Source organism: Rhinatrema bivittatum, chromosome 4 (assembly GCF_901001135.1).
Source record: "Rhinatrema bivittatum chromosome 4, aRhiBiv1.1, whole genome shotgun sequence".
NCBI lineage: Eukaryota > Metazoa > Chordata > Amphibia > Gymnophiona > Rhinatrematidae > Rhinatrema > Rhinatrema bivittatum.
Window position 1 is genome coordinate 411,043,188 of NC_042618.1, and position 27,456 is coordinate 411,070,643.

The 27,456-nt window shown below is 45.6% G+C and overlaps 1 protein-coding gene across 4 annotated transcripts in view; it reads right to left on the reverse strand.

The window, feature by feature from the left end:
* The window catches only part of CCDC36 (coiled-coil domain containing 36), a 165,338-nt gene that overhangs the window by 43,035 nt on the left and 94,847 nt on the right, over positions 1 to 27,456 (reverse strand). The window contains exon 5 of one of the 4 annotated variants that reach the window (XM_029601196.1): positions 17,006 to 17,295. The exons of the other annotated variants lie outside the window; for them this stretch is intronic. Within the exon in view, the coding sequence (XP_029457056.1) occupies positions 17,091 to 17,295 (205 nt within the window). The 3' untranslated portion in view covers positions 17,006 to 17,090. Of the gene's footprint in view, positions 1 to 17,005; positions 17,296 to 27,456 lie in introns of those variants that run through there. 4 annotated transcript variants of the gene reach the window in all.

The window sequence follows — 27,456 nt, forward strand, 5'->3', positions numbered from 1 at the left end:
CTTTGACAGAAGTTTTCCGTGGTTGGGCTCCATCCTCGATGTCACCCATTTGTGAGGACAACCATCCTGCTTGTCCTGTGAGAAACATCTTTCAGATTAAGAATGTACATCCATTCTCCCTTCTGGATATAAGGGAGAATTGTGCTGAGGGAATTTATTTTGATTATCTCTCGGAATAGATGTTTGTTCAGGAATCTCATATTCACAATGTGACTCAATTCTCCTGATTTCTTAGGGATGAGGGAACATCTGGACTAGATGCCATGTCCATGTTGGAACTTCAGGACTGGTTCTATTGCTCGTTGTTGAAGAAACAATTGAGTGTCAAGATGAAGCTTCATCAAGGGAAATGGATCTGGATTGAGAGTCAAGTAATGTGGAAAGGATGGTAACTGAGAGAAATGCATATCTATGTATCTAGACTCCACAAACTTCAGGACCCAGAGGTCCTTGGCTATCATGTGCTATGAATCCAAAAAAGCCTGGATTTCCCCCCACCAGTATGAAGGACTGTTGAGTGTTCAGAGGGTTCAAAAACTGGGCCCAGGCTTAGGCTTGACCTGTTGTGTCATTTTAAGCTGATGGTGCTCCTGTTGCCAAGGCTTGGCTGGAAGCAGCTGCTGTCATTGAGCTGGAAGAAGTGGGAGGCAGTACTGTTGAAATGGGCATCTCTGAAATTCGGCCTCTTGTACGAAAAGAAGGAGTGTCTCAAAGAGAAAGGCTACTCATAAGCCATTGAGATGGACTGGATTGCCACATTCTGTTCTTTTATTTGAACGACTGTTCCTCTGAGTTTTTTGCCAAAGAGATTGTCCCCCCAAATAAGAAAGGTCTGCCAACTTGTTGTCATACCTGGGAATTCTCCAGATTTGAACTGGAGACTCTGGGTTTAGAGCCCTTTCTGGTCTCAAGGGGACCACCCAGAATCTCCAGGACATAGAAATCACCTCCCTTCTCTTAGCCAAACTGCCTCTTACCCATCTGTGCTGTATAGAAGACCGGCACTAGAATGGACTCTGAGGCAGGAAGCAGAAACAAGCTCTGCTGCTAATTCTTCACCTCCCGTCTTTGACTGGTTCATTCTCATAGCCATCACCAGAAGGGAAGCATCTTCTTCCTCATCCAGTCCTGAGATGGCGAGAGGAGAGCAAAAGAAAGTAAGTATATGTGAGTGAGTGAGAGATCAAAGGAGGGGTAAGAGAAAAAATGAGTGTGTGTGTGTGTGTTGGAGGGATCAGTGAGAGGAGAGAGAGCAAGAATGAGTGTGAGAATACAATGAGAGGAGAGAGCAGAATGAGTGTTGGAAAGAGTAGTGAGGGGAGAACATAAAAGAGTATATGAGGGTGAAAGAGAGTGAGGGGGCAAGTAAAGAAAGTGACAAGAATGTGGGGGGTGTCAGAGAGGACAACCAGAAGTGAGAACAAAAGTTAATGGGAGAGCAAGAGTGTGGGAAAAAGAGAGAATGGGATGAGGTAATAACATAGAGGAGAGAGAGTTGAACTGGGGAAGATGGGAGTAAGGGGGAGGGAGGAGAAAAGATGGGGAAGGGGGAGGAGGAAGAGAAAGAGGAGTAAGGCCCAGGTTTAGCAGGAGAGGACCCCGGATAGAAGGAAGAAGACAAGGAGTGGAAGAGAGAGTGCAGGAGAAAGATGAGGAAGAATGGTGAAAGCATACAAAGCAGGTAGGATGAATAGGAGAAAAGCAGAAGTTGGGAGTAATAAATATTGCCATCCACAGGTTGTAGAAAAGGCTTTAGTTTTTGAATGCAAATATTGCGCCACTTAATTTAATGAGTAGAGAAATTAGCAGTAAGCATGAAGCTATGAAATACTTTCTTTCCAAACTGTCTAATAGTCTATTGCAGGGATGGCAAACTCCAGTCCTCGAGGGCCACAAACAGGCCAAGTTTTCAAGATATCCACAATGAATATGCATGAGAAAGATCTGCATGCACTGCCTCCACTGGATGCAAATCTTTCTCATGCATGCTCATTGTGGATATGCTGAAAACCTGGTCAGTTTGTGGCCCTCGAGGACTGGAGTTAGCCATCCCTGGTCTATGGTCTTTTTAACCTTTTTCAGTGTGGACTTGGCAACGATGGACTGATTAGTTGGATGACTCTGAATCCCAGTGACTTCTGAACTCTGTACTTGAGATCTAGTTTTCTGGCCATAGGTAAGCTAGAAATAGGACTGTCCCACATTCTCATCTGTAGCAGCTTCAGAATGACGTTAACTGGAAGAACTGCTGATTCTGATGGTGTGTTCAGTATTTGGAGGAGACCAAAAACTTACAACTTACCTACATTGATACCTTGTGTATTATCCATTTTTTCCAAAATTTTTGAGTAAGAATGGTCCTCTGGAGGCAATATATGGACAGGAGGATCTGGAAGTGGGTCAGAAGGTATATCTGTAGAACCTTCTTCTGAACCTAATGGTGTGGCTCACTAATCCAGGATCGCAATGATAAAGAAGGTGACTCGAGAGGTTCTCCAGGTTGCCCTGGAAGGGACATTCTGGTCTATCAGCTCTGAGCAACTTGATTCTACTGCAATTGAGTGGGATGATGAAGAACCTTGTAGGAAGGGTTCTGATGAGTGTTCACCCTAATGAGCAAAACTGGGACTCCAGTCTGAAGAAGCAATATGGCAAAGATGGAGAGGAGAGGCTTCATAGATCCTTCCCTCTCTCTATTCAAACAGTAAAGAAATTCTTCACTATATCTGCAATCTGGTCACGTGACTATGTCCTCTGACCAGGTGTAGGAGGAGGAACATTCTCTTCGCAGACAAGAATGGGTTCCCGATCCATAGTAGGAGGTCTGTTGGGGTGAGTGGTACTATGGAACATATTGGTTCTGGTGTCTCCAAAGGGAAGACCTCACCAGTAATTGTGAAGGTAAAAGGCTTTTGTAATTGGAGGGGGTAGAAGCAACAAATAGGCTTCTGTACCAGATCTAGGGTGGCTGTGTAGGCAAAACAGCATGAAAATTCTAGTGTGGGACTCGATGTTCCAATTGCAGCAGTATAGCAGCCTTGTGCTTCAATGGAGTCAAATGTTTCTAAGCTGCTGAGCAATGTTTCTTTGAGTGCTTCGAGGGACTTCCCTTGAACTGCATCAGCAACGTTGGTATGGAGCTGGAATATTTCTTAAATGAATATGTCGGCTGTATCAGGATCATGAGCCAGGAAGGAGCCCTGATGCTGTGAGTTCTTGTGCTATGCATCGATGGATCATGTAGACCTGTTGCACTGCGAGCATGGTGTGTTGATGCATCAAAGTGTGCCAACAAAGTGTGGACTCCATGAACCAAGGACTTCAATGTGTCATGCATCAAGTGCACTGGTGGGTCAAGCATCAAGTGCATTGTTGCACCAGTGTGCCATACATCGAGTGTTCTGATGCATCATGCACTGAGTGTCAACGATGTTGAAGCCTAATGCTGAAAGTGCCAAAGCACCATACCTCAAGGATTTATGTTTCTTCAATGCAGGCTCTGATGACCCCAGAGAATGAAGCCACTTGTTCCTCGATGCAGGGCAGCTCATCCTACTTGACCCCTCGACTTCAGTCTGCATTGATGAGCAACTTTTGAAGGAGCTTCTTTTCAACTTCTTAACTGGCGAGGCAGATGATGTTACACTTCGGGAAGAGGATCTGCTACGACTCCAAATAGATTTAAGCAACTCCTTGATTTTACTAACCCTGGAACACTGGGACTGCGAGGACATAAAAACATGCCATACTGGGTCAGACCAAAGGTCCATCAAGCCCAGCATCCTGTTTCAACAGTGGCCAATCCAGGCCATAAGAACCTGGCAAGTACCCAAAAACTAAGTCTATTTCATGTTACCGTTGCTAGTAATAGCAGTGGCTATTTTCTAAGTCAACTTAATAGCAGGTAATGGACTTCTCCTCCAAGATCTTATCCAATCCTTTTTTAAACACAGCTATACTAACTGCACTAACCACATCCTCTGGCAACAAATTCCAGAGTTTAACTGTGCGTTGAGTGAAGAAGAACTTTCTCTGATTAGTTTTAAATGTGCCACATGCTAACTTCATGGAGTGCCCCCTAGTCTTCCTATTATCTGAAAGACTAAATAACCGATTCACATCTACCCATTCTAGACCTCTCATAATTTTAAACACCTCTATCATATCTCCCCTCAGCCATCTCTTCTCCAAGCTGAAAAGTCCTAACCTCTTTAGTCTTTCCTCATAGGGGAGCTGTTCCATTCCCCTTATCATTTTGGTAGCCCTTCTCTGTATCTTCTCCATCGCAATAATATCTTTTTTGAGATGCGGCAACCAGAATTGTACACAGTATTCAAGGTGGGATCTCACCCTGGAGCGATACAGAGGCATTATGACATTTTCCGTTTTATTCACCATTCCCTTCCTAATAATTCCCAACATTCTGTTTGCTTTTTTGACTGCCGCAGCACACTGAACCAACGATTTCAATGTGTTATCCACTATGACACCTAGATCTCTTTCTTGGGTGGTAGCACCTAATATGGAACCTAACATTGTGTAACTATAGTATGGGTTATTTTTCCCTATATGCATCACCTTGCACTTATCCACATTAAATTTCATCTGCCTTTTCGAAACCCAATTTTCCAGTCTCACAAGGTCTTCCTGTAATTTATCACAATCTGCTTGTGATTTAACTACTCTGAACAATTTTGTATCATCTGCAAATTTAATTACCTCATTCATCGAATTTCTTTCCAGATCATTTATAAATATATTGAAAAGTAAGGGTCCCAATACAGATCCCTGAGGCACTCCATTGCCCACTCCCTTCCACTGAGAAAATTGTCCATTTAATCCTACTCTCTGTTTCCTGACTTTTAGGCAGTTTGTAATCCACGAAAGGACATCGCCACCTATACCATGACTTTTTACTTTTCCTAGAAGCCTCTCATGAGGAACTTTATCAAACGCCCAAAAAAATACATCCATCCATAGTCATAGCAGTTTACCTGTTCGAAAGCCCGAGGCATCAAAAACACAGCCATGAGGGACATTACTTTGCTGCAGATGCAGTTTTTGAACCCACTAATGGTAGGTCTCTTTTTGCCTGACATGTTGAGGAGGCAAGTGTATTTCTCTTTTTTTTTGTCTTCTAGCACAGAAAAATGCTATTGTGAGTGCTGCAGAGATAGTGAGCCAACTAAAGAAGGTAAATACTGAAGAAAAATACAGAAGATTAAGAATTTAGAGAAAAATATCTGTAGAGACTGAGTACATGTCTATGCTTGTGCTCAGACAAAAAATGACTGAGGAGGCTCATGAGGCAACTCCTGCAAGGAAATTCCTGCATATGCCTAGTAGAGCTAAAAGCATCCCTAGCTAGGATAGACTAGTTCATTCAGTTCTGCTGGATGACATCACCCATGTCATGTCTAATTCAGTCTGCTTACCAATGGAGATTCGGAAAGCAGTTAAACTAGAAAAGTGAAACTGACTAATCACTGCAGCTATTTATTGTACTTTATGTCTATCCTGCTATAGGACTCTTTACTGTTTAAATTTTTCTGCCCACAAGCACAACTGAACATTTGTAGGGCTTCACTACAACAACACAGTGTCTCAAATGAGTTGAATGTTAAAGGACATCTTTCAAAACTGCCACCCTTCCATCCTCTTTATTATTTTTGTTGCCCTTCTCTGTCTTTTGCTAGTTCCACCATGTCTGTTTTGAGATAAGGCAATGAGAACAGCATGCAATGACTAAGGTGCAGTTGTACCATGGATCAATACAGAAGCATTATGATATTCTCTGTTTCATTCTCCATTCCTCTCCAAATAATTTCTAACATTCTATTTACCTTTTTGACTGCTGCTGCACACTGAGTTGAGGATTTCAAAGTATTTTCCATAAGGAATCTGAAGTCCTTTTCCTGTGTGATGATTTCTAATATGGAACTCAACACTGTGTATCTGTAGTTGAGATTATTTTTCTTGCATGTACTTTTAGCTGGAATGAAGGCATTTTTCATATAGGAATTTATCTGAGTAAACTAGCCTATTTACCTGTGTAAATGGCTTTGAAAAGTATCCTCAAACCATTTGTAACTTAATGCATCTGTGATGAGCTTTCAAGAGTTATCCGCTCTTCATCAAGAAAGAGAAGAAATAGCACAGTTATTCCGGGTTTAAATAGTGCAGAGTCTGTACGCTGTATGATTTAAATCTCAATGTAACTCTACTGTTTCCTCACCAAATTGATGAAGGGAAGGTAACTCTCAAAAGCTAGACATAGATATATTTAGTTAGTCCAATAAAATAAGTATCACCTGCAATTTATCTGCTGATTCTTATTCTACATATCAAGGTGGCCCAAAACAACAACCACAATACTTTGCACAAAATTGTCCTCAAAATGACTAATCCTTATGCTACGTTTTTCAACACATCCTTGATACAAGAGAAATACTTTTTAAAAATATGTAACTCTACAGCATATTATTCAATCCTGAGTCATAACTCAATAATATCACAATTTATTTATGTATATATTTATTTATTATGAAAATCTTATATACTGCATCTTATCAAAATTCATATTCAGTGCAGTAAAACCAACAACATACCAATAAAACATCACAATCCTTTATTCTTAATTTCCCAAGAATCACAAGTCTTACTTATTTGTGAACCAGTAGGTTTGAGTGGTATGTTTTCTTCACATATAATAGGAAACTGAAAAAGGGCTGTCTCAGGAGAGGACAATGGGAAGAGTGAATGATCCTTACAGTCACTATCTGCCATTACCCCCTATGGGGGTAATGTTTAACAGGATTTACACACTTTGAACTGGGTTATACACATGTAAATGCATTTTCAGGCTGATACAATACAGTGTGCTCAGCAGAGCACACTGTTTAACCGGTGGTTGGATGCGCGTCCACAAGCCCTTATGCTATAAGGGGATTAGCGCGTCCAAAACGTGTGTCCAACCCCCCCCCCCCCCCCCCCCCCCCGCGAAGGTAATAGTGCTAATCACATGCAAATGCATAATGATGAGGCTATTAACTATTTTCCCCAATTAAAAAAAAAAATGTACGCCCAACATACACATTTTAACCTGCAAAATTTAATGCTGCCTGAAGCAGGTATTAATACTTGAGGAGCCCAAAAAAATTACAGAAAAGCAGATAAAAAAAAAAGTGTGCCAGTCGTCAGGTTAGGAAAAGGGATGCTCAATTAACAAGCATCCATTTTCCTAACCGGTGGCTGTGCACAGGTTAGGAAATTGGACAATCATATTGAGCATCCATTTTCCTAACCGGCTGACAAACAACTCTCCCAGCGCCTGCTGCCGAGGAGGCACTCGGGGCGTGCAATTCCCCTAGTGCCTCCTTTTTACTGCAGCACCTGATTTAAATATTAAATCAGGCACCTGGGAGAGGTGGAACGGCCCGCATTAAGGAAGCGGACACTCAATTATAATCATCCATTTACAGGCGCCAATATCGTATTGGCCTGTTTATGCATGTAAGTGGGCTTTAGAAAATTGCTAAAATATATGCCATTGAATTGTCAATAGGTTTTACATGCATAAGTGCATTTTAGGGAGTAATTTTAAAAAGGATTTATATGCATAAAACTGGGTTACCCATGTATGTGGGCTTTTGAAAATTGTTACAATATATGTCTTTGAATTATCCATAGGTTATACATGTGTAAGAGCACTTTACATGTACAAATGGGCTTTTGAAAATTGCTACGATAGTATGTTACATTTACACACATAAATGAAAATTGGTTCTTACCTGCTAATTTTCATTCCTGTAATACCACAGATCAGTCCAGAGAAGTGGGTTGTGTATCCCTACCAGCAGGTGGAGTCAGAGAGCAAATCTTTGGGCACTGCCATATATACGAGAGTGCCACCTGCTGTCCCTCAGTATTGGACTGTACCCAAGCCCCTATTAATAGAAAAACCGCTGAAGGGTTGACAAAACAAACAAACCTACAACCCCTTCGCCTATCAAAAAAGAACTGAAATCGAACCAACATGAAGGAAACTGCTCCATCGAGAATCTCTGCAAAAAAGGAGCTTTGTGAAAACTATAGTAATCGTAACTACCTATCCAGCCAGTCTTTCAGAATCTGAACCAAGGGTGGGCCTCTGGACTGATCTGTGGTATTACAGGAACGAAAATTAGCAGGTAAGAACCAATTTTCATTTCCTGAACATACCCAGATCAGTCCAGAGAAGTGGGATGTACCCAAGCCACCCTAAACTGGGCGGGAACCTGAAAGACCCGCACACAGAACACTCGCACCAAAGGAGGACTCCCCCGGAGCATTAACGTCAAGATGATAATGCTTAGTGAAAGTGTGGAGGGATGACCATACCGCCGCCCTACAGATTTCCTGAGGAGAGAGAAGTTGACACTCTGCCCAGGAAGTAGCCTGGGTCCGGGCTCTGAGACCCAACGGGACTTGAAGTCCTCGGGCAATGTAGGACGAGCCGATAGCTTCCTTAATCCAACGAGAGATTGTTGCCTTTGATGCCTTGTCTCCCTTTTTTGGACCACCAAAGAGAAGGAACAAATGATCGGAACGTCGGAAATCATTGGTAATCTCGAGATAGCGCAACAAGGTGTGTCGTAAGTCCAAAAGATGCAGTTCCTTCTCCTGAGGGGAAAGCCGCGTTCCCCGCAGAAACCCCAGAAGTTCCACCGTCTGTTTGACGTGAAAAGCCGAGACAACCTTAGGGACGAAGGAAGGAACCATGTGTAAGGACACTCGATCCTCATAAATCCGCAGAAAAGGATCGCGACACGACAATGCTTGTAACTCCGAAGTCCGACGAGCCGAACAAATGGCTACCAAAAATACCATCTTCAAAGTGAGGTCTTTAAGTGAAGCATTACAGAGAGGCTCAAAGGGGGCTTCACAAAGCACCCGAAGTATCAGATTCAAACTCCAATCCGGACAAATTGCACGAACTGGTGGACGCAAATGCCTGACTCCCTTGAGAAATTGAACAATATCCGGGTGAGCGGCAAGCGAACAGCTGTGAAATCTGCCACGCAAAGCCCCGAGAGCCGCAACCTTTACGCGAAGGGAATTGAAAGCTAAACCCTTAGCTAGACCCTGTTGTAGGAAGTCCAACACCTGAGGAACCTCCACCAGTAACAGATCGCAGGAGTGCTGGAGGCACCATGTTTCAAAAAGCCTCCAGACCCTAACATAGGCCATAGAAGTAGCCGGTCAGTGAGCCTAAAGGAGAGTAGAAATGACCTGCTCGGAATACCACTTCAAGCGTAGACGTCACCTCTCAAAAGTCAAGCCGCGAGAGAGAAGCGATCCTCCCAATCCGAAAAGATGGGTCCCTGACGCATCAAGTGCAGAAGATGAGCTAGCTGCAAGGGACCCTCGAGAGCCAAGTGAACTAAGTCCGCGAACCTTGGGCTTTGTGGCCACTCCGGAGCCACGAGAACCACTTTGCCGGGATGGCGCTCTATGCGCCAGAGAAGGCGACCGATGAGCGGCCAGGGGGGGGAAGGCATAAAGCAGAATTCCCCGGGGCCAAGGACACACCAGGGCGTCGAGATCCACCGACCCCTGCTCGCGACGACGGCTGATGAAGCGTGCTGCCTTTGCATTTGCCCGAGTGGCTATCAGATCCAACTAAGGAACCCCCATCTGGCGCAGATGAGGTTCCACGCTTCGGGGGACAACTCCCACTCCCTGGGATCGAGCTGCTGTCCGCTGAGGTAGTCCGCCTGCACGTTGTCCACTCCTGCGACATGCGACACCGCTATTCCTCGCAGATGATGCACCGTCCAGGCGAACAGCAGCCGCGCTTCGAGCGCTACGGTGGGACTCCTTGTTCCGCTCTGCCGATTGATGTAAGCCACCGTCGTCACATTGTCGGAGAACACTCATACCATCCTGTCCTTAATCAAGGGAAGAAAGGCTAGCAGAGCTAACCGAACCGCTCTCGTCTCGAGATGGTTGATTTACCATGTTCCCTCCGTCAGGGACCAGAGCCCCTGGGCGGATCTGTATGCACACACCGCTCCCCAACCAGACAGACTTGCATCTGTGTAGACGATCACCCAATCTGGAGGGTCGAGGTCTACCCCTCAGTTCAGATTGCTGGCCAATAGCCACCATGACAGACTGGCTCTGGACACTGGTAACAGCTTCATCGGGAGGTGGAACTGTTCCAACACCGGCCTTCAACGCGACAAAAGTGCACGCTGTAACGGTCATAAGTGAGCGAACGCCCAGGGAACTAAATCCAAGGTGGAATCCATGGATCCTAGGACCTGAAGATGGTGCCAGACTGTGGGGGTCTTCATTCGAAGAAGGGTGCGGATCTGATCTTGCAACTTCATCCCCCTGTTGGTCACCAGGAACACCTTGCCTCAAAAGGTATCGAACAGCACTCCCAAATAAACCAGCTGTTGGGTAGGCTCCAGGTGGCTTTTCTGCACATTGATTTACCAGCCGAGCGACTGCAACATGAGCCGCACCCTCTGAATGGCTCTCTCGCATTCCTCCCGGGACTTCGCCCGAATCAACCAGTCGTCCAGATACGTATGGACTAAGGTCCCATGCTTACGAAGAAAAGCTGCCACCACCACCATAACCTTGGCGAACGTTCGAGGAGCTGTCGTGAGACCGAAGGGAAGAGCTCGAAATTGAAGTGTTGTCCCAACACCTTGAAGCGCAGAAACCGCTGGTGGCTGGGCTGGTTCGGGATATGAAGATACGCCTCTGTGAGATCCAGAGACGCCAAAAACTCTCCTTTTCGAACCACAGCCAGAACTGTCCACAGGGTCTCCATCTGGAAGCATGAAACTTGAAGACAATGGTTCACCTTCTGTAGATCGAGGATGGGGCGAACGGTGCCTTCTTTCTTGGGGACCACAAAGTACACCGAGTACCGGCCCCATCCAAGCTCTGCCACCGGCACTGGGACAATGGCCTCCAGCTCGATCAGATGACGCAGTGTGTCCCACACCGCCTCTTGCTTGTTGAGTGAGGCCATGCGGGACTCCACAAACACCTCCCGAATGGGACGAGAGAATTCTAGAGCGTAGCCGTCTCTGATCACCTCCAAAACCAAACAGTCCAAGGTAATCTTTGCCCGTTCCGTGTAAAAGTTGGATAATCTGCCTCCGACAGCTTTGCGACGGAATGGGTACCCGTGGCTTCATTGGGAGGGCTTACTGCCTCCTGCCCCCAGGTGTCCAGAGTCCCTACCAGCTCGGCGGCCACCACGAAAGGACTGCTGGTGCCCAGGAGTCTGCTTAGGCGCGGTTGGAGTGGAATATCTGCTGGATCAAAAACGGCGGGAATCCCAAAATCGAGTTCTAGTAGGAAAAACCTTCTTGGTAGATCTTCTATCTTCTGGAAACTTGTTGCCTTTGGACTCAGTGAGCAGCTTCACCAATTGATCAAGGTCCTCCCTGAATAGAAGCTGACCTTTGAAAGGGAGGTTACAAAGCTGCGATTTGGAGGACAAATCTGCTGACCAATTTCGTAGCCAGAGGAGTCGGCGTGCCACCACTACAGAAACCATGCTGCGAGGTGAGGTCCGCACCAGATCGTACAACGCATCTGCCACATATGCGATACCCACCTCCAAGCGGGTGCCCTGTAGTGCACCATCACTGCCGGGCCCCGCACTGGACTCTTGAATCCAGCACAGACCTGCCCTCTGCATCAGGCTAGCACAAATCGCAGCCTGAAGACTCAAGGCTGATACTTCAAAGACTTGCTTCAACTGAATCTCCAGCTTGCGGTCCTGCATGTCCTTCAAGGCGGCAGCCCCCGCCACCGGAATAGTGGTCTTCTTTGTTACTGCCGATACCGCTGCGTCCACCTTCGGAATCTTCAACAGATCCAAAACATCCATCAAAAGAGGGTACAGCTTCGCTATAGCTCTGCCCACCCTCAGTCCTGCATCTGGAGAATCTCATTCACGGGTCACCAGCTTTCGGACCTTCTTAGGCAGCGGGAAAGACGTAGCTGGCCCACGCCATCGAGGACAGGGTTAACCCCTTTATTATCCGATTCCTCTTGAGACATCTTAAGGCCTAGTACCTCCAACACCTGGGGGATAAGTAGCCTCAGCTCATCTCGCTTAAAAAGGTGAACCACTCTAGGATCATCACCTTCCGCGAATGGTAGTTCATCCCCATCTGTGTCCGCTGGATCGATATCCCCCAGATCAGGGATCGGATCCGGAGCCGGGACCGTTCCTGAAGCTGTCGCTGATCCTGATCCAGGGGTTGGATCCAGTGGCCTCTGGGAACCATCTCCTATAAAGATGGACAACTGTTCCTTGAGCCGCACTCTCTTAACTGAGGGCTCCGAGAGTAAAAGCGGCTGCCTGAACCTTTTAAACACCACTTGCTTCCTAGTTAAGAAAGCCTGGTGCATAAGCAATATAAACTCAGGGGAAAACCCCTCCGGGTCCCCCTCCCCCTCCCCCTCCGGAGGGTCCAGATCCACCGAGTCAGTAGCCCCCACTGAGACATCCTCTCACACCGGGGCCAAAACGGGAGGGGAATGCCCCTCCAGCGAACCACGGCTCAATGTCCCTCCCCCCCGGGAGGGGACATCAGCCCCGACGATCCCTCCATCCCCGAGGCGCAGGCCAGACATAGGGAGGCAGAATCTAAAACCTATCCGCGCGTCAGGCAGATGATTTGGAGCGGGGACCGCTCAATAACCGCGTAGCCACGCGGTGTAGCCGGGAAACACACTGCCGAATGCAGTAAAAATAAGCACCGCTACTGCACAGCCACGCGGTCTGTAAGCTGAGCGGGGGGAAAGGCTGCAAGGAAAAAGCTTGCGCTGCCGGCAGAGTAAGAAAAAAATTAACAGGCCGGCCGTTCAAGCACCCCGCGCTATCGCTCACGCCGAGCTGCACCGACATCAAAATCGCCGAAAGGCACTTACCCTCTCCCTCCTCAAGCCACACAAAGCCCCAGAGGCTGAGGGAAATGAGAATGAAAGAAGCTGCCCGACTCCCCGATCAGCCGCAAGGATGGCCTCCCCTGGTACAGACTCCTTACCTCAGCCTGAGGAAACTGAAAGCAAAAAGTTAAAGTCTTTCTTTTTTTTAAATTAAACTTTATGGAGTCCACTTAAGCAGGAGTCGAGGGAGCAGCTTCAGAGCAGCCTCGGAGGAGAAAAAACCAGGAGCCCCTGGCTGTCACCCCCCGAGTGGGAGCGGGCGAGACACAGACAGGGGTGTCCAACCCCCCGGACGCCCGGCTTCGACTGAGGGATGGCCCACGAAGGTGCCTAACACCTCAGGAAGCAAACATGACGAAAAAACCAAGAAAAAAATCTAACTGGACTTTAAAAATCTAACTAAGACTGCAGGTGCATCTCTACCAGCTGCTGGAGTCAGAGAAATACTGAGCGACTGCAGGTGGCACTCTGGTATATATGGCAGTGCCCAAAGTTTTGTTCTCTGACGCCACCTGCTGGTAGGGATACACAACCCACTTCTCTGGACTGATCTGGGTATGTTCAGGAACTCAAATTACTCTATTTGCACTTTAAATAGAGTAACACAAAGCATGCTGTTCTCCCTTTGGACTTTTCTCTGCTGAAAAGTACTATATCTCAGCATCTCAGGCAACAGTCAACTATTACAAACATTTTGGTGCCCTCTAGTGGAGAATACATAATATAATACTTAATAATTGCACTTACGTGTTTTGGAAATATTTTCCAAGCTATCCAAAACAGATTTATTTCTTGAATTTTCATTTTCTTCAAAATGATTGAAGGTTGTGTGCAACTCAAGAGTCCAAGATGAAAAGCAAGAGATCAATTAGGGTCTATGCTATTGTAACAGGAAGTAAACTGGGCTGACTAGATGGACTTTAGTCCTTATCTACCATCACAGGGCCTGATGTACTAAGGGTTTTACCATTTTGTGTCTCTGGGAAAAATGCTTAGTACATAGGCCCCATATATTCTGTTTCTATGTTCCACAATATAAAGAATATGATCTCATTCATTTTTCTTGCAATATTTTTCATTAGTAAAATCTAAACAGAAGGTTACCAGAACAAAGCATACTAGATTATCTTTTCAAAATGTCAACAATACAAATTATTATATAAATCAGTGTAAGCAAAAAAAGAAAAAAGGCATTAAAGTTGCTACAGAAAATGGGGCTACTAGGTTAGCACTTCATATTTCAATACAGACGATCTAAGAAACATTTTTGAATATTTATTCCTCAGCCTAGCAAGCAATACTGATCAGGCAGCACTCACAGTCCCAGAAAAAGTGGTGTGCTTTGTCACATTCAGTCCTTTTTGGTGGGTGGCCAGAAATATTGCACACCAGGAGATCAGAGTGTTTGACTAGATGCACATGACAAATTGTCAAGCATCTCAGAACATATAGGCCTGATCTGCCATAGTTTGATGCTAAAGATATAAGCTAAGGTGCATAATGAATAGCATATATGTCAATAGAATGCACAAATATGAAAATAGACCAAAACAGTATTAAATATAAAATCAGAGACCGAGAGTGTGTGTATGTGTGTCAAGGTGAGAGTGAGGATAGAGAAGGCTGGAAGTCATCTACTATTATCCAATTTCTCTAAGCAGGATACCCTGTATTTAGGGATCTTCATTTTCAGTTTAAACCAATTTTCACCCTAATTGGCAAGTGTCGGAAGCAGGGGTCAGCAGGGGCCATAACAGGAACAGCATAAGACATGAAGCCGTTGACTTGGTGTATCCCATGTCCTGTGGTGAAGACAATTGCTGCTACTACCCCATCACTCACCCAGCACTGGCCTTGTAGTGCCTCGGTCCCTTTTACTGCTCCATGGCTGTCAGTGCGTGATTTACGTCATAAGGTGCTGACAGCCACAGAGCAGGAAGAGGAACCGTGATTCTTTAAGAGGACTCAGGTGGGTAAGGAACACTGATGGTTGGGATAGCATTGTGGCAGCTCCGGGGGGACAGGGTTGGGAGAGAAAGATATTGGGGGGAGGAGGGAGTGAAGGTGGGGTGGGGTGGAGGAGGGAGTGAATGTGGGAGGGTCAGTGAAGGGATGAGGGAGGGGATTGTGGGGGTGTGAATGAGGGTGAGTGAGGGTATTGGAAAAGGGGTGGGACAAAGGGAGAGAGAAAGGCTGGTGAGAGGATGGATGGGGCAAGGAACTAGAGCAAAAGGATAATGCCCTAATGTGATTTGATAATTGACCCTGTAAGCTCCGATATTCACCCAGAAAAATGACAAGTACATTTTTTCCACTGATTTTCTCCCATTTTTATTCTTGTGAATATAAACCCTGACATACTCCTGGAAAAAATAAAAAAAATAAAAATCTAAAATGAAGGTCCCCTACTTGAATTTAAAATATCCCAGATAAATGTTTGTCTAATATGCTCTGAGAAACCTTCAATAACAGCAAGTCCAGTTTGGGGTCAGCAGCAATAGGACTGGACTAGGTTGGGGCCTGAGCCTTTGCTGTAGTGAGGGGAGCTTGCCAATGTGCTCCCTGCCATTCCTCTACCTTGCTTGCTCTTCTGAATCTCTCCCACAGTAGCGGCTTTCAGCTGCACTCCAAACAGTGTCATTTCTGGATTTGCAGCAGTGCTGAAACCACCACCAGAATCTCACTTGTGGTGGTGGTGGGAGCAGACAAAAATGCTGCCTGCCACTTTCTCGCACATCCTGGCTCCTGGGCTGAGGGCGAGAGAGGAAGAATAATGCTCCTAGGGCAAGGGGTGGGGCTGAGTACAGAAGACAAAAATGAATGCTCCTAGGGCTAGAGAGGAAGACGAATGCTCCTGGGTCTAGGTAGAGGGAAAGTGGCAAAAGGTTCTCCTAGGGAGCTTTATTTGCTTGCACTAACCCTGAATAACAGAAATTCTACAACCTCTCTAAGTAACTTGGATGCTGATATTCAAAGAAAGCTGAACTCCTGAATTTAGGGACCTACAATTTAGGTTTGTAAATTAGGTATCTATTTTGGTCAAACTTAAAAGCCTAAATTTCAGGCTGTAAATTCACCTAAATTTAAAAACCTAAAACTTAGGGGTCTAAATTGAGGCCTGATTTTTATTTGCTTAGTTTTAGGCTCCTAAGTTAGGTGCCTAGTATTGAAAATCAGTGCTAAGCTCCTAACTTTTCCTCCCCTGTCTCCCATCTCTGCCTCATGTAGTCATCCACTTTTTAGGTTCTAAATTTAGGAGATAAGTGAAACCAGGATCCAAAGTTTAGGAATTCAGCCCTAGTAAATTTTCAAACTGGCCTATTTAGCATCCTAATTCCCAAAATTAAGCACTTATTGAAAACTGGCCTCTTGTTCTAATGCTTAATTAACACTAAAGTTAGAATTTTGTTTCTATTATTTAACCTATATCTCCCCTACTGTAATTGAAATCCATTGCTTTATGTCCTATTCACCAGCATCTTTATAAACCCCATTTATATACTTAAATATGGCTATCAATAGGTGATTTGTTGCTTCCAGACCAAATAAACCCAACTCCTTCAGCCCCTCCCATACATTATGTGGCCAATATTCAAACAGGACTTAGCCAGATAAATAGGACTTATCTAGCTAAGTGCAGCTGCCATATATCCGGCTATGTCATTTATTTGGCTCTTTTGTTAGCTAGATAAATCAGAGGTGGAGAATGGAAGTAACTGGGCAGAGCTACTAATCTATCTAAGGCCTACATTCATTTTGCAAATTAGGGGAAGGGGAGGAGTGTAGGCAAAGTTTGGGCGGAGTTATGTCTGGGCAGTTCTGCAGGCGATAATGTTTTCTACATTATCGCCGGCAGCACCATGGGAAATAACATCTTTTCCCTTGGCGCTATGGGTGCGAAACTGTGCAGCCCGGGGCGCAATTGCAGCGGGCGAAAATGCACCGCTGCAATGCGGCCAGCTGCACAATTTCACCCCCTCCCCTTTTTTTTGCACGGGTCATCAATCTGCTATAAAAATAGCAGAATGATGAATCTAGGCCTAAGTTGGCTGGATAACTTACATAGCCAGCTATATTTAAATATTGGCGTCTATATTACATAAAACTTAACTCATCAGGTTTGTTCAACTTTCTACAAAATGACCACATCCTTCTTGAAGCATGGAGCTCAAAAGTGAACACAGGACTCCAAGAAAGGCATTATTATGTTTAGCACAGTGTTTTCTATCCTTACAATATTTCTTTAAAACTCTTTTCAATAAGTAAATAAATCCACTTACTCTTTGGATACTTTCTTGAATGTGGCAAATCAAGCTGTTTAAAAATTCACTTTAATGAAAAAAATAACACATTAAATGTATAGGCAATGTTACAGCAATAAGAAATGAGGAAGGGGTACAGTAAACATTAAATAATGGAAAGTTAGAAGATCCAACGTTGAACTATTTTTTTCTCTTTAATGTACTTACTTCTTTTATGCTATTTTAATACAATAATCTTATATATGGTTACCAGACTTGAAGTTTTTTTGGCAACGCCTACATTCATTATTTTGCAGTCAACTATAATAAAAGGGGATTTTTTATTGTTGATGGAGGAGGTGATAAAGAAAATGTACCACTGCTCAGGTGATACCTTTTAATTGGAGTAACTTCATAACTAGCATTCAGGAGTTATTATTCCCTTCTTTTGATCAGAATAGGCCTGAGGAAGGAAGTTAACCTTTATTTTTGTGCATTCAAATGGACTAACATGGCAACCATGTTACTTTATTTTTAGTGAACCTTCATAAAATTACTAATATTAGTCTAACATTTTATTCATACTTGCTGAATTGTTTTTTTCCATTCTCACTAAACAAATTGTACTGGACATTTTATGGAATTTGTTTCAGTTCAGGAAACGCTGATGATCTATTTGGATATTGACTTCAAAACTGCATAGGAAGGAATTAAAGGGCATGACTGTTCAACTTTAAATGCTCCCTAGATATAAAGACTGCACTTACTTCCACTCACAACTAGAATTTGCAATGTAAATCAGTTACTGGCAACTCTGTTGCTCTATACTGTCAGATAAGATAAAAAGTGCTAAAAAAAAAAAAGCTAAAAAAAATTGCTAAAAATATTGTACTGTACATTTTAAAAGCATGCTACCACTTTTCCATAATGTAACTATATTTTTGAATTTGTAAGCTTTGCTAAGAAAGGCTGAAGAGACAAGTGTATTAAAAAGACTCAAACTACAGGTATTAAAAAGACTCAAACCTCTCTTATATTTCCACGACTTTAGGACAGTTCTTCAATCATTGATTTTTGCCAAAATAGACTACTGCAGCGCGCTCCTCACAGGATTACCCAACTCATCCATCAGGCCTCTCCAGATGATACAGAATGCTGCAGCTAGAATCCTGACAAGCACCAACCGGAGTGATCATATTACACCCATCCTCCGAAATCTACACTGGTTACCAGTCAACTACAGAGTCCTTCACAAATCTTTAACATTAATACACAAATTCATCTATAATCTCCTTTATCTCGACCTTGAAATTCCGTTAAAACTCCATACTTCTAACAGGCCAATGAGAGAAATATCCAAAGGAACGCTACAAGCCCCTCCAACTAAAGCCACGCGACTCATCGCATCTAGGGACCGAGCATTTTCGACAGCAGGCCCAGCCATCTGGAACAACATCCCTGCAGAACTTAGGCTGGAACCTTGCCTGCTAACTTTTAAGAAAAAACTCAAAACGTGGCTGTTCCGCCAAGCCTTCCCAGAACCCTGGGATACACATTAGGCGTTATCTACTCATGATTAATGGATCCTCCCCTCCTCTGAATACCTGGATAGCATGGATACCGACTCTAACATGTGGACTATCTCTAGTCTGGACTACCTCTAGTCCGGAATTTGTTTCTCTCCCTTTAACTTAACTTTATATTTTTCTTCTAGCTTCCTAAGCTTCCAAGTTCACAGTCCTTGTTTTAATGTAACTTTGTTTTTTCCTTTATCTAGTTATTTTACCCCTGTTCGATGTAAACCGTCCTGATATGGTATTTTAACCATGAAGGTCGGTATAGAAAAATGTTAAATAAATAAATAAATAAGTGTGTAAAATATTTGATTTATTAACATTTGTTTTTGTATGTGTTATATTGTTACCTCCTTGAACTTTGGAGGGTGGGGCATGGGCATTTAGGGGCATGAACCTGAGATGTGTACGTAAATACTGTGTGACTGGCACATGCTGAGGCCACCTGCTGTGTAACTTTACTTCTGCTGTGGATGCCAGATAAGTTAAAATTTAAAGAAAACAAGGCATTTCTGTGAGGTTTTAAGGGTTGGGATTAACTGGGTAGAGTGAAGGCTATCGAGTGAAGGGGTCTGGAGCATCTATCTCTTAAGTGGGCAAACTGGGGATGAACTGGTAAACCTGGGAATGACGTTGGCGCGTGCCCCTTTTGAAATTCTCTGATTTACGTAGTAGAAGTGGGATTTGCGCACACATGTGCATGCCCACTTAAAATTTGGCACACGTGCACACAAGTCAGGCTATTTTATAACATGCACTCATTTGCATGCATATGTTATAAAATGGCTGCATACCTGCGCATGAGCCGACGTATGCACGTAAATGTGTGCACACTTGCCAGTTTGAAAGTTACTGTCTAACAAGTACATTTTAAAAGGTGGGCATGTGCACCACATAAACGAGTGTATTGGGCAAGCGAGCAAAAATTTGTCAAATTTTATATTGTGTGTGTACCATTTAAAATATCCTTACCGCGCATACTCACAAGTGGCTGGAGAAAGAGAGAGTGCGAGAAACTCTTTTAAAGAGCCAATCTGACACTCTCTATTTATCCTACTATAATGGGAGAACTTTCAAGTCAGGGTGAGTTTGGGGGGAGGGGGGCTGTGTTACAAGGGTCTACAGACTCGTGTGCCCTAGGCAAACTTGCGCCTCATCAGGACCAGTAGTAAAGTTATCTGCATAACTTGGCGCATGCTGCCATGGTCATAAGAACATAAGAACATAAGAAATTGCTATGCTGGGTCAGACCAAGGGTCCATCAAGCCCAGCATCCTGTTTCCAACAGAGGCCAAACCAGACCACAAGAACCTGTCAAGTACCCAAACACCAAGAAGATCCCATGCTATTGATGCAATTAATAGCAGTGGCTATTCCCTGTTGCGCTCAGGGGTGGACCCTTGTCCTGTGGTAGTACAGGGACTGTCCACAGGGGGCAAAGCACGGAAGGAGACAGAGGCAATGTAGAACTTCACCACTGGAAGCCTGAGGTCCCCCCAGGAGGAGCCCGTAGGGACCCAGGCCGCTTGGACTTAGGTGGGCCTCGCAGGGTCTCCTGGGAGAGTGTAAGTCCGGTGTGCCCACAGATGCTAGAGGAGTGCTATCGGGTTTGAGGCTGGAAACAGGTTGGAGGAGAGCAAACCAGAATAGAGATGACAATGACAAGGCTAGGGACAGCGCCAGAATCAAGCATAGTCAGGCAAGCAAGGTCAGAGTCCAGAAGTCAGTCTGAGGAATGGTCAACGAAGCAAGGGTCAAGATCCAGAGGTCAGGCAAGGTCAAAGAGCAAGCTGAGGTCTTAGGCAGGCAGCAGGCAGGTGTTGGGAGTTAGCAATCTATTGTGGCTATGTGTGTTTTGGTGGATCCTTGGGTGATGTGGAGGTGACAACGCCCACGGGGAGGAGCCCTGTGAGGAGCCACAGCACTGGGCTAGACTTGTGCTACACAAAACACAGGAAAATGTTCTTTTTTTTAAACAATTAGATGGTAGCCCCCAGGTGGCAGTAGTGAGGTAGTCTGTAGTTGCAGTCCCAGGGACCTCGGCAGAGGGAGCCCGTCTCTCCATGATGATGTCAGGAGGTTCCGCAGCAGGTATCCCAGCGAGGAGATACTGTGGGTGAGACAGACTAAGAGATTAGAGTACTCACTGAGAATAAGTAGATGAAGGTACAAGCACCGAGGCAGGGAGAGCAGGCCCTCGAGAAGCGAGTACCTGTTCCCTGAAAGGCACCTGAAATAAAGCAGATGGCCCCCGAGGAGCGGGTAGCCAAGTTAGTTAATACCTTGAAGGGCTGAGAGAAAGCTTCCAGCGGCAGCACGGAAGCAGCAGAATAGCGTAGACAGGAACGGATTTGAGTCCTTGCTAACTTGGGGAGCTAGCAAATCAATGAGGCTGATATACCCGGATGGCTTGACGACAGCAAGAGGGAACGCCCTCGAGGTTCGCGCCAAGGGTTGTATAAAGACGTGGGTTGCGCGCGCGTGCGCACCCTAATAGATACCTGAGAGGAGCAATGGGGGAGGCTGCACCATAGCCGTTCCGGGGACGCCAGAGAGGTCGGCTTGTAGACGCTGCAGTAGCCATCTTGCCCAGGTAAGCGGGAGGAGCCTAGATTAAGGTGAGGCAAGCGGGGCAAAGCCGTCAAAGACCGACGGACGCAACAATACCCCCCTTCAAAGGGCGCCCACGCCGGTTCCTACCAGGTCTTGGTTTTTGAGGATGCTGCTGATGAAAGTCTTGTAGCATCTCTTTATCCAGGATGTTGGACATGGGTGTCCAAGAGTTTTCTTCTGGGCCATACCCTTCCCATGACAGGAGGTATTCCCATACTCTGCCTCGTCTTCTCACATAGAGAACTGTGTCTACCTTTTATTTGATGTCTTCTTCAGCATCAACGGATGTAGCTTCGGGTATCTTGTTGGAAACCTCACTAAGTATCAAAGGCTTCAATAGTGAGACGTGGAATGCACTGTGGATCTTTAAAGTAGATGGTAGCTTCAGACTGTAGGTGAGATTGCCCAGTCATTGGAGAATGGGGAATCGTCCAACGAAGCGAGGAGCGAATCGAGCTGAAGGAAGTTTTACTCTTCAATGCTTTGTGGAAAGCCAGAATTTGTCACCAGGCTTGAAGTCTGGAGCCTTGCAGTGATGAGCATCGTATCCCTTCTTTGCTCACAGTCCTGCTTTACTAAGCATCTCTTTTGTCTGAGTCCAAAGTTATTGGATATATTTGGCAGTAGACTGAGCTGCCGGGGATGACACTGATAACGGAAGTGGCAGTGGTGGCCGTCCGTAGACCACTTCGAATGGTGTTGATCCAGTGGATGTTGCTGGATGAGAATTTATTGCAAATTCTGCCCAGGGCAACAGTTGGCTCCAATCATTCTGGCAAGTGTTCACGTAGGCACGAATGAATTGCTTGAGTGTCCTGTTCATCCTCTCTGTTTGCCCGTTGGATTGGGGATGATATGCCGATGTAAAGTCGAGGGCAATATCGAACTTCTTACATAGTGCCTTCCAGAAGTTTGCTGTGAATTGAGCTCCATGATCATAGACTATGTGCTTAGGTAAGACATGCAGGTGGAAGATGTGCGAGATGAATAGCTTGGCGAGGTCCATGGCGGTGGGTAAGCCTGGGAGAGCCACAAAATGCGCCATCTTCGAAAACCGATCAACGGTCACCCAAATGGTGTTATTTCCTCCAGAACCTGGCAAATCAACCACAAAGTCAGTGGCGATATGAGTCCATGGTTCTTCTGGCACTGGCAAAGGTTGAAGTAGACCCCACGGTCGACCCAGCGGTGTCTTCTGTTTAGCGCAGTTAGCGCAGGAAGTAACGTAGGAGAATGTGTCTTCCTTCATGGTGGGCCACCAGTAAACGTTTGAAGCTTAGACAGGGTTCTACATTGCCCAGGATGACCTGAAAGTTTGGAGTCATGGGCCCAAGCCAATAACTTTTTCCTGAGGTGCTTGGGTACGATAGTCTTTCCTGCAGGTACTGAGTGAGTAGCTGCCAATATGACCTTTTCGAGGTCAATGATGTGTTGCGGTTCTTCTGGAACATCCTCGGAGAGGAAAGAGTGAGACAAAGCATCAGCTCTGATATTCCTACTTCCAGGGAGATACTTGAGCACAAAGTTGAATCTGTTGAAAAACAGAGACCATCTCGCTTGTCTATGATTCAGGTGCTGTGCGTGGCGGAGGTACTCCAGATTCTTATGGTCTGTGAAGACCGTTATTTGATGTTGCACTCCTTCGAGCCAAGGGTGCCATTCTTCAAATGCCAGTTTTATAGCCAGGAGCTCTTTATCTCCTATTCCGTAATTTTTCTCTGCAGGAGAGAAGTGACGGGAGAAGAATGAGCACGGTTGTGGAATCTTTGAATCACCAGCTTGGCTTAATATGGCCCCTACGCCAACGTCTGAGGCTTCGATCTCCACGATGAAAGGCTTGGAGGGGTCTGGGTGTCGAAGACACGGCTTGTGTAAAAAGGCATCCTTTAACTTCTGAAATGCCGATATAGCCTCTGGAGACCAATTAGCAGCGTTGGCACCTTTTTTCGTCATAGTGGTAAGCGGCACTGTAAGTGAAGAATAGTTCTTGATAAAGGTCCTGTAATAGTTGGTGAAACCTAAGAAGCGTCTGAGAGCTTTTAACCCTGTGGGTTGTGCCCAATTCTTGATGCTCTCCAGCTTCTGTGGGTCCATTTGAAAGCCTTGATTAGACACGATGTAGCCTAAGAAAGGCACTGACTCTTTGAGAAATTCACATTTGGATAGCTTGGCGTAGAGATGGTTCTCAAAGAGCCTCTGAAGAACTCTCTTTACATCCTCTTGGTGAGTGGTCATGTCTCGAGAGAACATCAAGATGTCGTCCAAGTAAATGACAACACATTTATAGAGGAGGTCCCGGAAAATGTCGTTCATTAAATTTTGAAAGACGGCTGGGATGTTGCACAGGCCGAAGGGCATCACTAGATATTCAAAGTGGCCGTCCAGAGTGTTGAAGGCCGTCTTCCACTCATCGCCAGCTCAAATGCGAAGTAGGTTATAGGCTCCTTTCAAATCCAGTTTGGAAAAGATTTGAGCTCCTTGTAGCCTGTCGAATAACTCTGAAATCAGAGATAAAGGATAGCGATCCTTTATTGTTATCTCATTAAGGCCCCTGTAATCTATAAATGGGTGAATGTTCCGTCCTTTTTGCCCACAAAGAAAAAGCCTGCGCCAGCAGGGGACTTGGATGGTCATATGAAGCCCTTTTGGAGGTTCTCCTGAATGTATTCTGATATGGGTTTGTTTTCTGCCACAGACAGGGGGTACACTCTACCCTTGGGTTGCTCTGTATTAGGCTTCAGGTTGATGGTGCAGTCGTCCAAGTAAACGACAACACATTTATAGAGGAGGTCCCGGAAAATGTCGTTCATTAAATTTTGAAAGACGGCTGGGATGTTGCACAGGCCGAAGGGCATCACTAGATATTCAAAGTGGCCGTCCAGAGTGTTGAAGGCCGTCTTCCACTCATCGCCAGCTCAAATGCGAAGTAGGTTATAGGCTCCTTTCAAATCCAGTTTGGAAAAGATTTGAGCTCCTTGTAGCCTGTCGAATAACTCTGAAATCAGAGATAAAGGATAGCGATCCTTTATTGTTATCTCATTAAGGCCCCTGTAATCTATAAATGGGTGAATGTTCCGTCCTTTTTGCCCACAAAGAAAAAGCCTGCGCCAGCAGGGGACTTGGATGGTCATATGAAGCCCTTTTGGAGGTTCTCCTGAATGTATTCTGATATGGGTTTGTTTTCTGCCACAGACAGGGGGTACACTCTACCCTTGGGTTGCTCTGTATTAGGCTTCAGGTTGATGGCGCAGTCGTCCAAGTAAACGACAACACATTTATAGAGGAGGTCCCGGAAAATGTCGTTCATTAAATTTTGAAAGACGGCTGGGATGTTGCACAGGCCGAAGGGCATCACTAGATATTCAAAGTGGCCGTCCAGAGTGTTGAAGGCCGTCTTCCACTCATCGCCAGCTCAAATGCGAAGTAGGTTATAGGCTCCTTTCAAATCCAGTTTGGAAAAGATTTGAGCTCCTTGTAGCCTGTCGAATAACTCTGAAATCAGAGATAAAGGATAGCGATCCTTTATTGTTATCTCATTAAGGCCCCTGTAATCTATAAATGGGTGAATGTTCCATCCTTTTTGCCCACAAAGAAAAAGCCTGCACCAGCAGGGGACTTGGATGGTCATATGAAGCCCTTTTGGAGGTTCTCCTGAATGTATTCTGATATGGGTTTGTTTTCTGCCACAGACAGGGGGTACACTCTACCCTTGGGTTGCTCTGTATTAGGCTTCAGGTTGATGGCGCAGTCATACGGTCAGTGAGGTGGAAGAACATCTGCAGTTTCCTTCAAAAAAACATCTTGGAAAGATGCGTACTGAGGCGGCAACCTTGGTATTACTGGAGTGGTAGGCATACAGGGTAATGGTTCTACCTCCATCAGGCACTTCTTATGGCAGTCTGGACCCCATCTTGACAGTTCCAGTGTGGCCCAATCGAATTGAGGCATGTGCTGTAGCCAAGGTAATCCCAGTACTATAGGGTGCATGGCCTTCTCTAACACGAAGAAGGAGATTGTCTCCGAATGGAGGACACCGGTACGCAGGCACACTGGTTCAGTGCATAGTGTTACTTCACCCGATAAGGGCTCTCCATGGATGGACGAAAAAAGTAGTGGAGGCTTCATAATGGAAGTGGGGAATTCGTAGATGCTCCACTACTCATTGAAGAATAAAATTGCCTCCTGCCCCAGAGTCCACTAGGGCAAGAGTCTGATACTCTAAGGGTCCGCAGATCAAGGATACAGGAAGAGAGAGCAGAGAAGGGGTGGTAAGACCTAAGAAGAGTCCTCCCACAGGACTTAGGTCTCTCAGTTTCCCGAACATATAAGGCAATTTTGGACAGCATGGCCAGCTTGTCCACAGTACATACACAGCCCTAGTTTCTTCCACATTCTTCTCTCTTTCGATGTCAGATGGCTGCGGCCTAATTGCATAGGTTCCTCTTCGCTGGCTGCTGGGACCGAAGGCACAGACTTGGATATAGGCTTGACTCGAACCTCGCCCGGATAGGGTCTCCTAGGCATCTTGGTCTCTTGGACTTTATCGCGAAGTCTGCGATCAATCCTGGTTGCCAATTTCACTAGTTCAGCAGAGAGTTCGTCTTTCAGACAAGAGTTCAGTCCTTTGAAAAAGAGGGTCGTCAGGCATCTCGGGTCCCAGGATAATTCAGACGCCAGTGTCTTGAATTCGATAGCGAAGTCAGCCAGTGGTTTGTTACCTTGCGTCAGGTGAACCAAAGAAGATCCTGCAATGGTATACCGGGCAGGATCATCAAAAACTGACTTAAACAGTTCGAGAAATCCTTCAATGTCATGAAGAATAGGATCCTCGCACTCCCACAGCAAAGAGGCCCAAGACAATGTCTGTCGAAATACGACAGGATACAGGTAGTCTTGGCATAAGCTGTGGGAAAATGGCCAGTTTGTAATGAAGAGTGCATGCAGCACTGATTAATGAAGTCTCTGCATCTCCAAACTGTTGCGTCGTGCCTCTTCTCGCCCCTTGCTCCACCCTCTCTACCTGGGATGCGACTCCCTTTGGCTCTGACGGTCAGTGCAGCAGCGGCTTCTCTCCGCCTCTTGGTCCTGGTTACCCCGGGCTGGCCTGACGCTACGGAACTGCCATGTTCCTGATGACATAAAGGTGCGCGCACGTGCTCCAGACTTTGTACCAGCAAGGGCGCGAACCTCGGGGGTATCCCTCCGTAGTGACGTCATCCACTTGTACTTTAAAAGGTCTTTGTTTGCTAACCTCTAACGAGTTAACAAGGAACTCCAACGGGACTTGCTTCGGCAGTCCACGATATTTGCAACAACGATCCGAGTCAGCCGGGGAATCTATCCCCACTCCTCGGCCTTTTCAAACTTACCAGGAGTACCTGCTCCATGGGGGCTCCGCTCTCTCTTCTTGATTTCAGATTGCCAGAACACTCAGAAGACTCCTCATTGCCTGGAGGCGATCGCGGACGTGAACACAGTGAGTTCTATTACATAGGAATCGGTACTCGCTCCACGAGGGCCTACATTCCTATTTGCTCCGAAGACTCCCTTCCGTCCATGACATTATCGCAGGTACAGAGATCAAGAGTTACAATGGTAAGATTACAGATAGGAACCGGTACTCGGTCCATGAGGGCCCATGTTCCTAGAATCTTATACAGCAATTGTGAATTCTTATTACAGACTGTTTGTGGGAACCAGTGCTCGCCTACGGCTCCTGTACCTGTATGTACTGAAGACTCTCTGTGTAGAGACCATTGCAGACATCGACTATTGTGAGTGTACCATCTTGTATCCAGTATACCCTGTCTACTCACTACTTCTAGTCTCTCTTTACAGCTCAGCGAGCCAGAGATTATATTCCAGTATCAGAAGGACTTCAGCCTTGCCGGACACAATGACTCACTACTGCCACCCCGGTGGTCCAGCTTCCAGTCTAATAAAGAACTATTGTGTTTATCTCATATTCTAGCCTAGTCGGTGGTCCCTCTCAGGATCTCCTCCTGGGGGCACTGTCATCTGCCATCGACCCAGGGATTCACCATTTCCTTTAAGTGGTCATT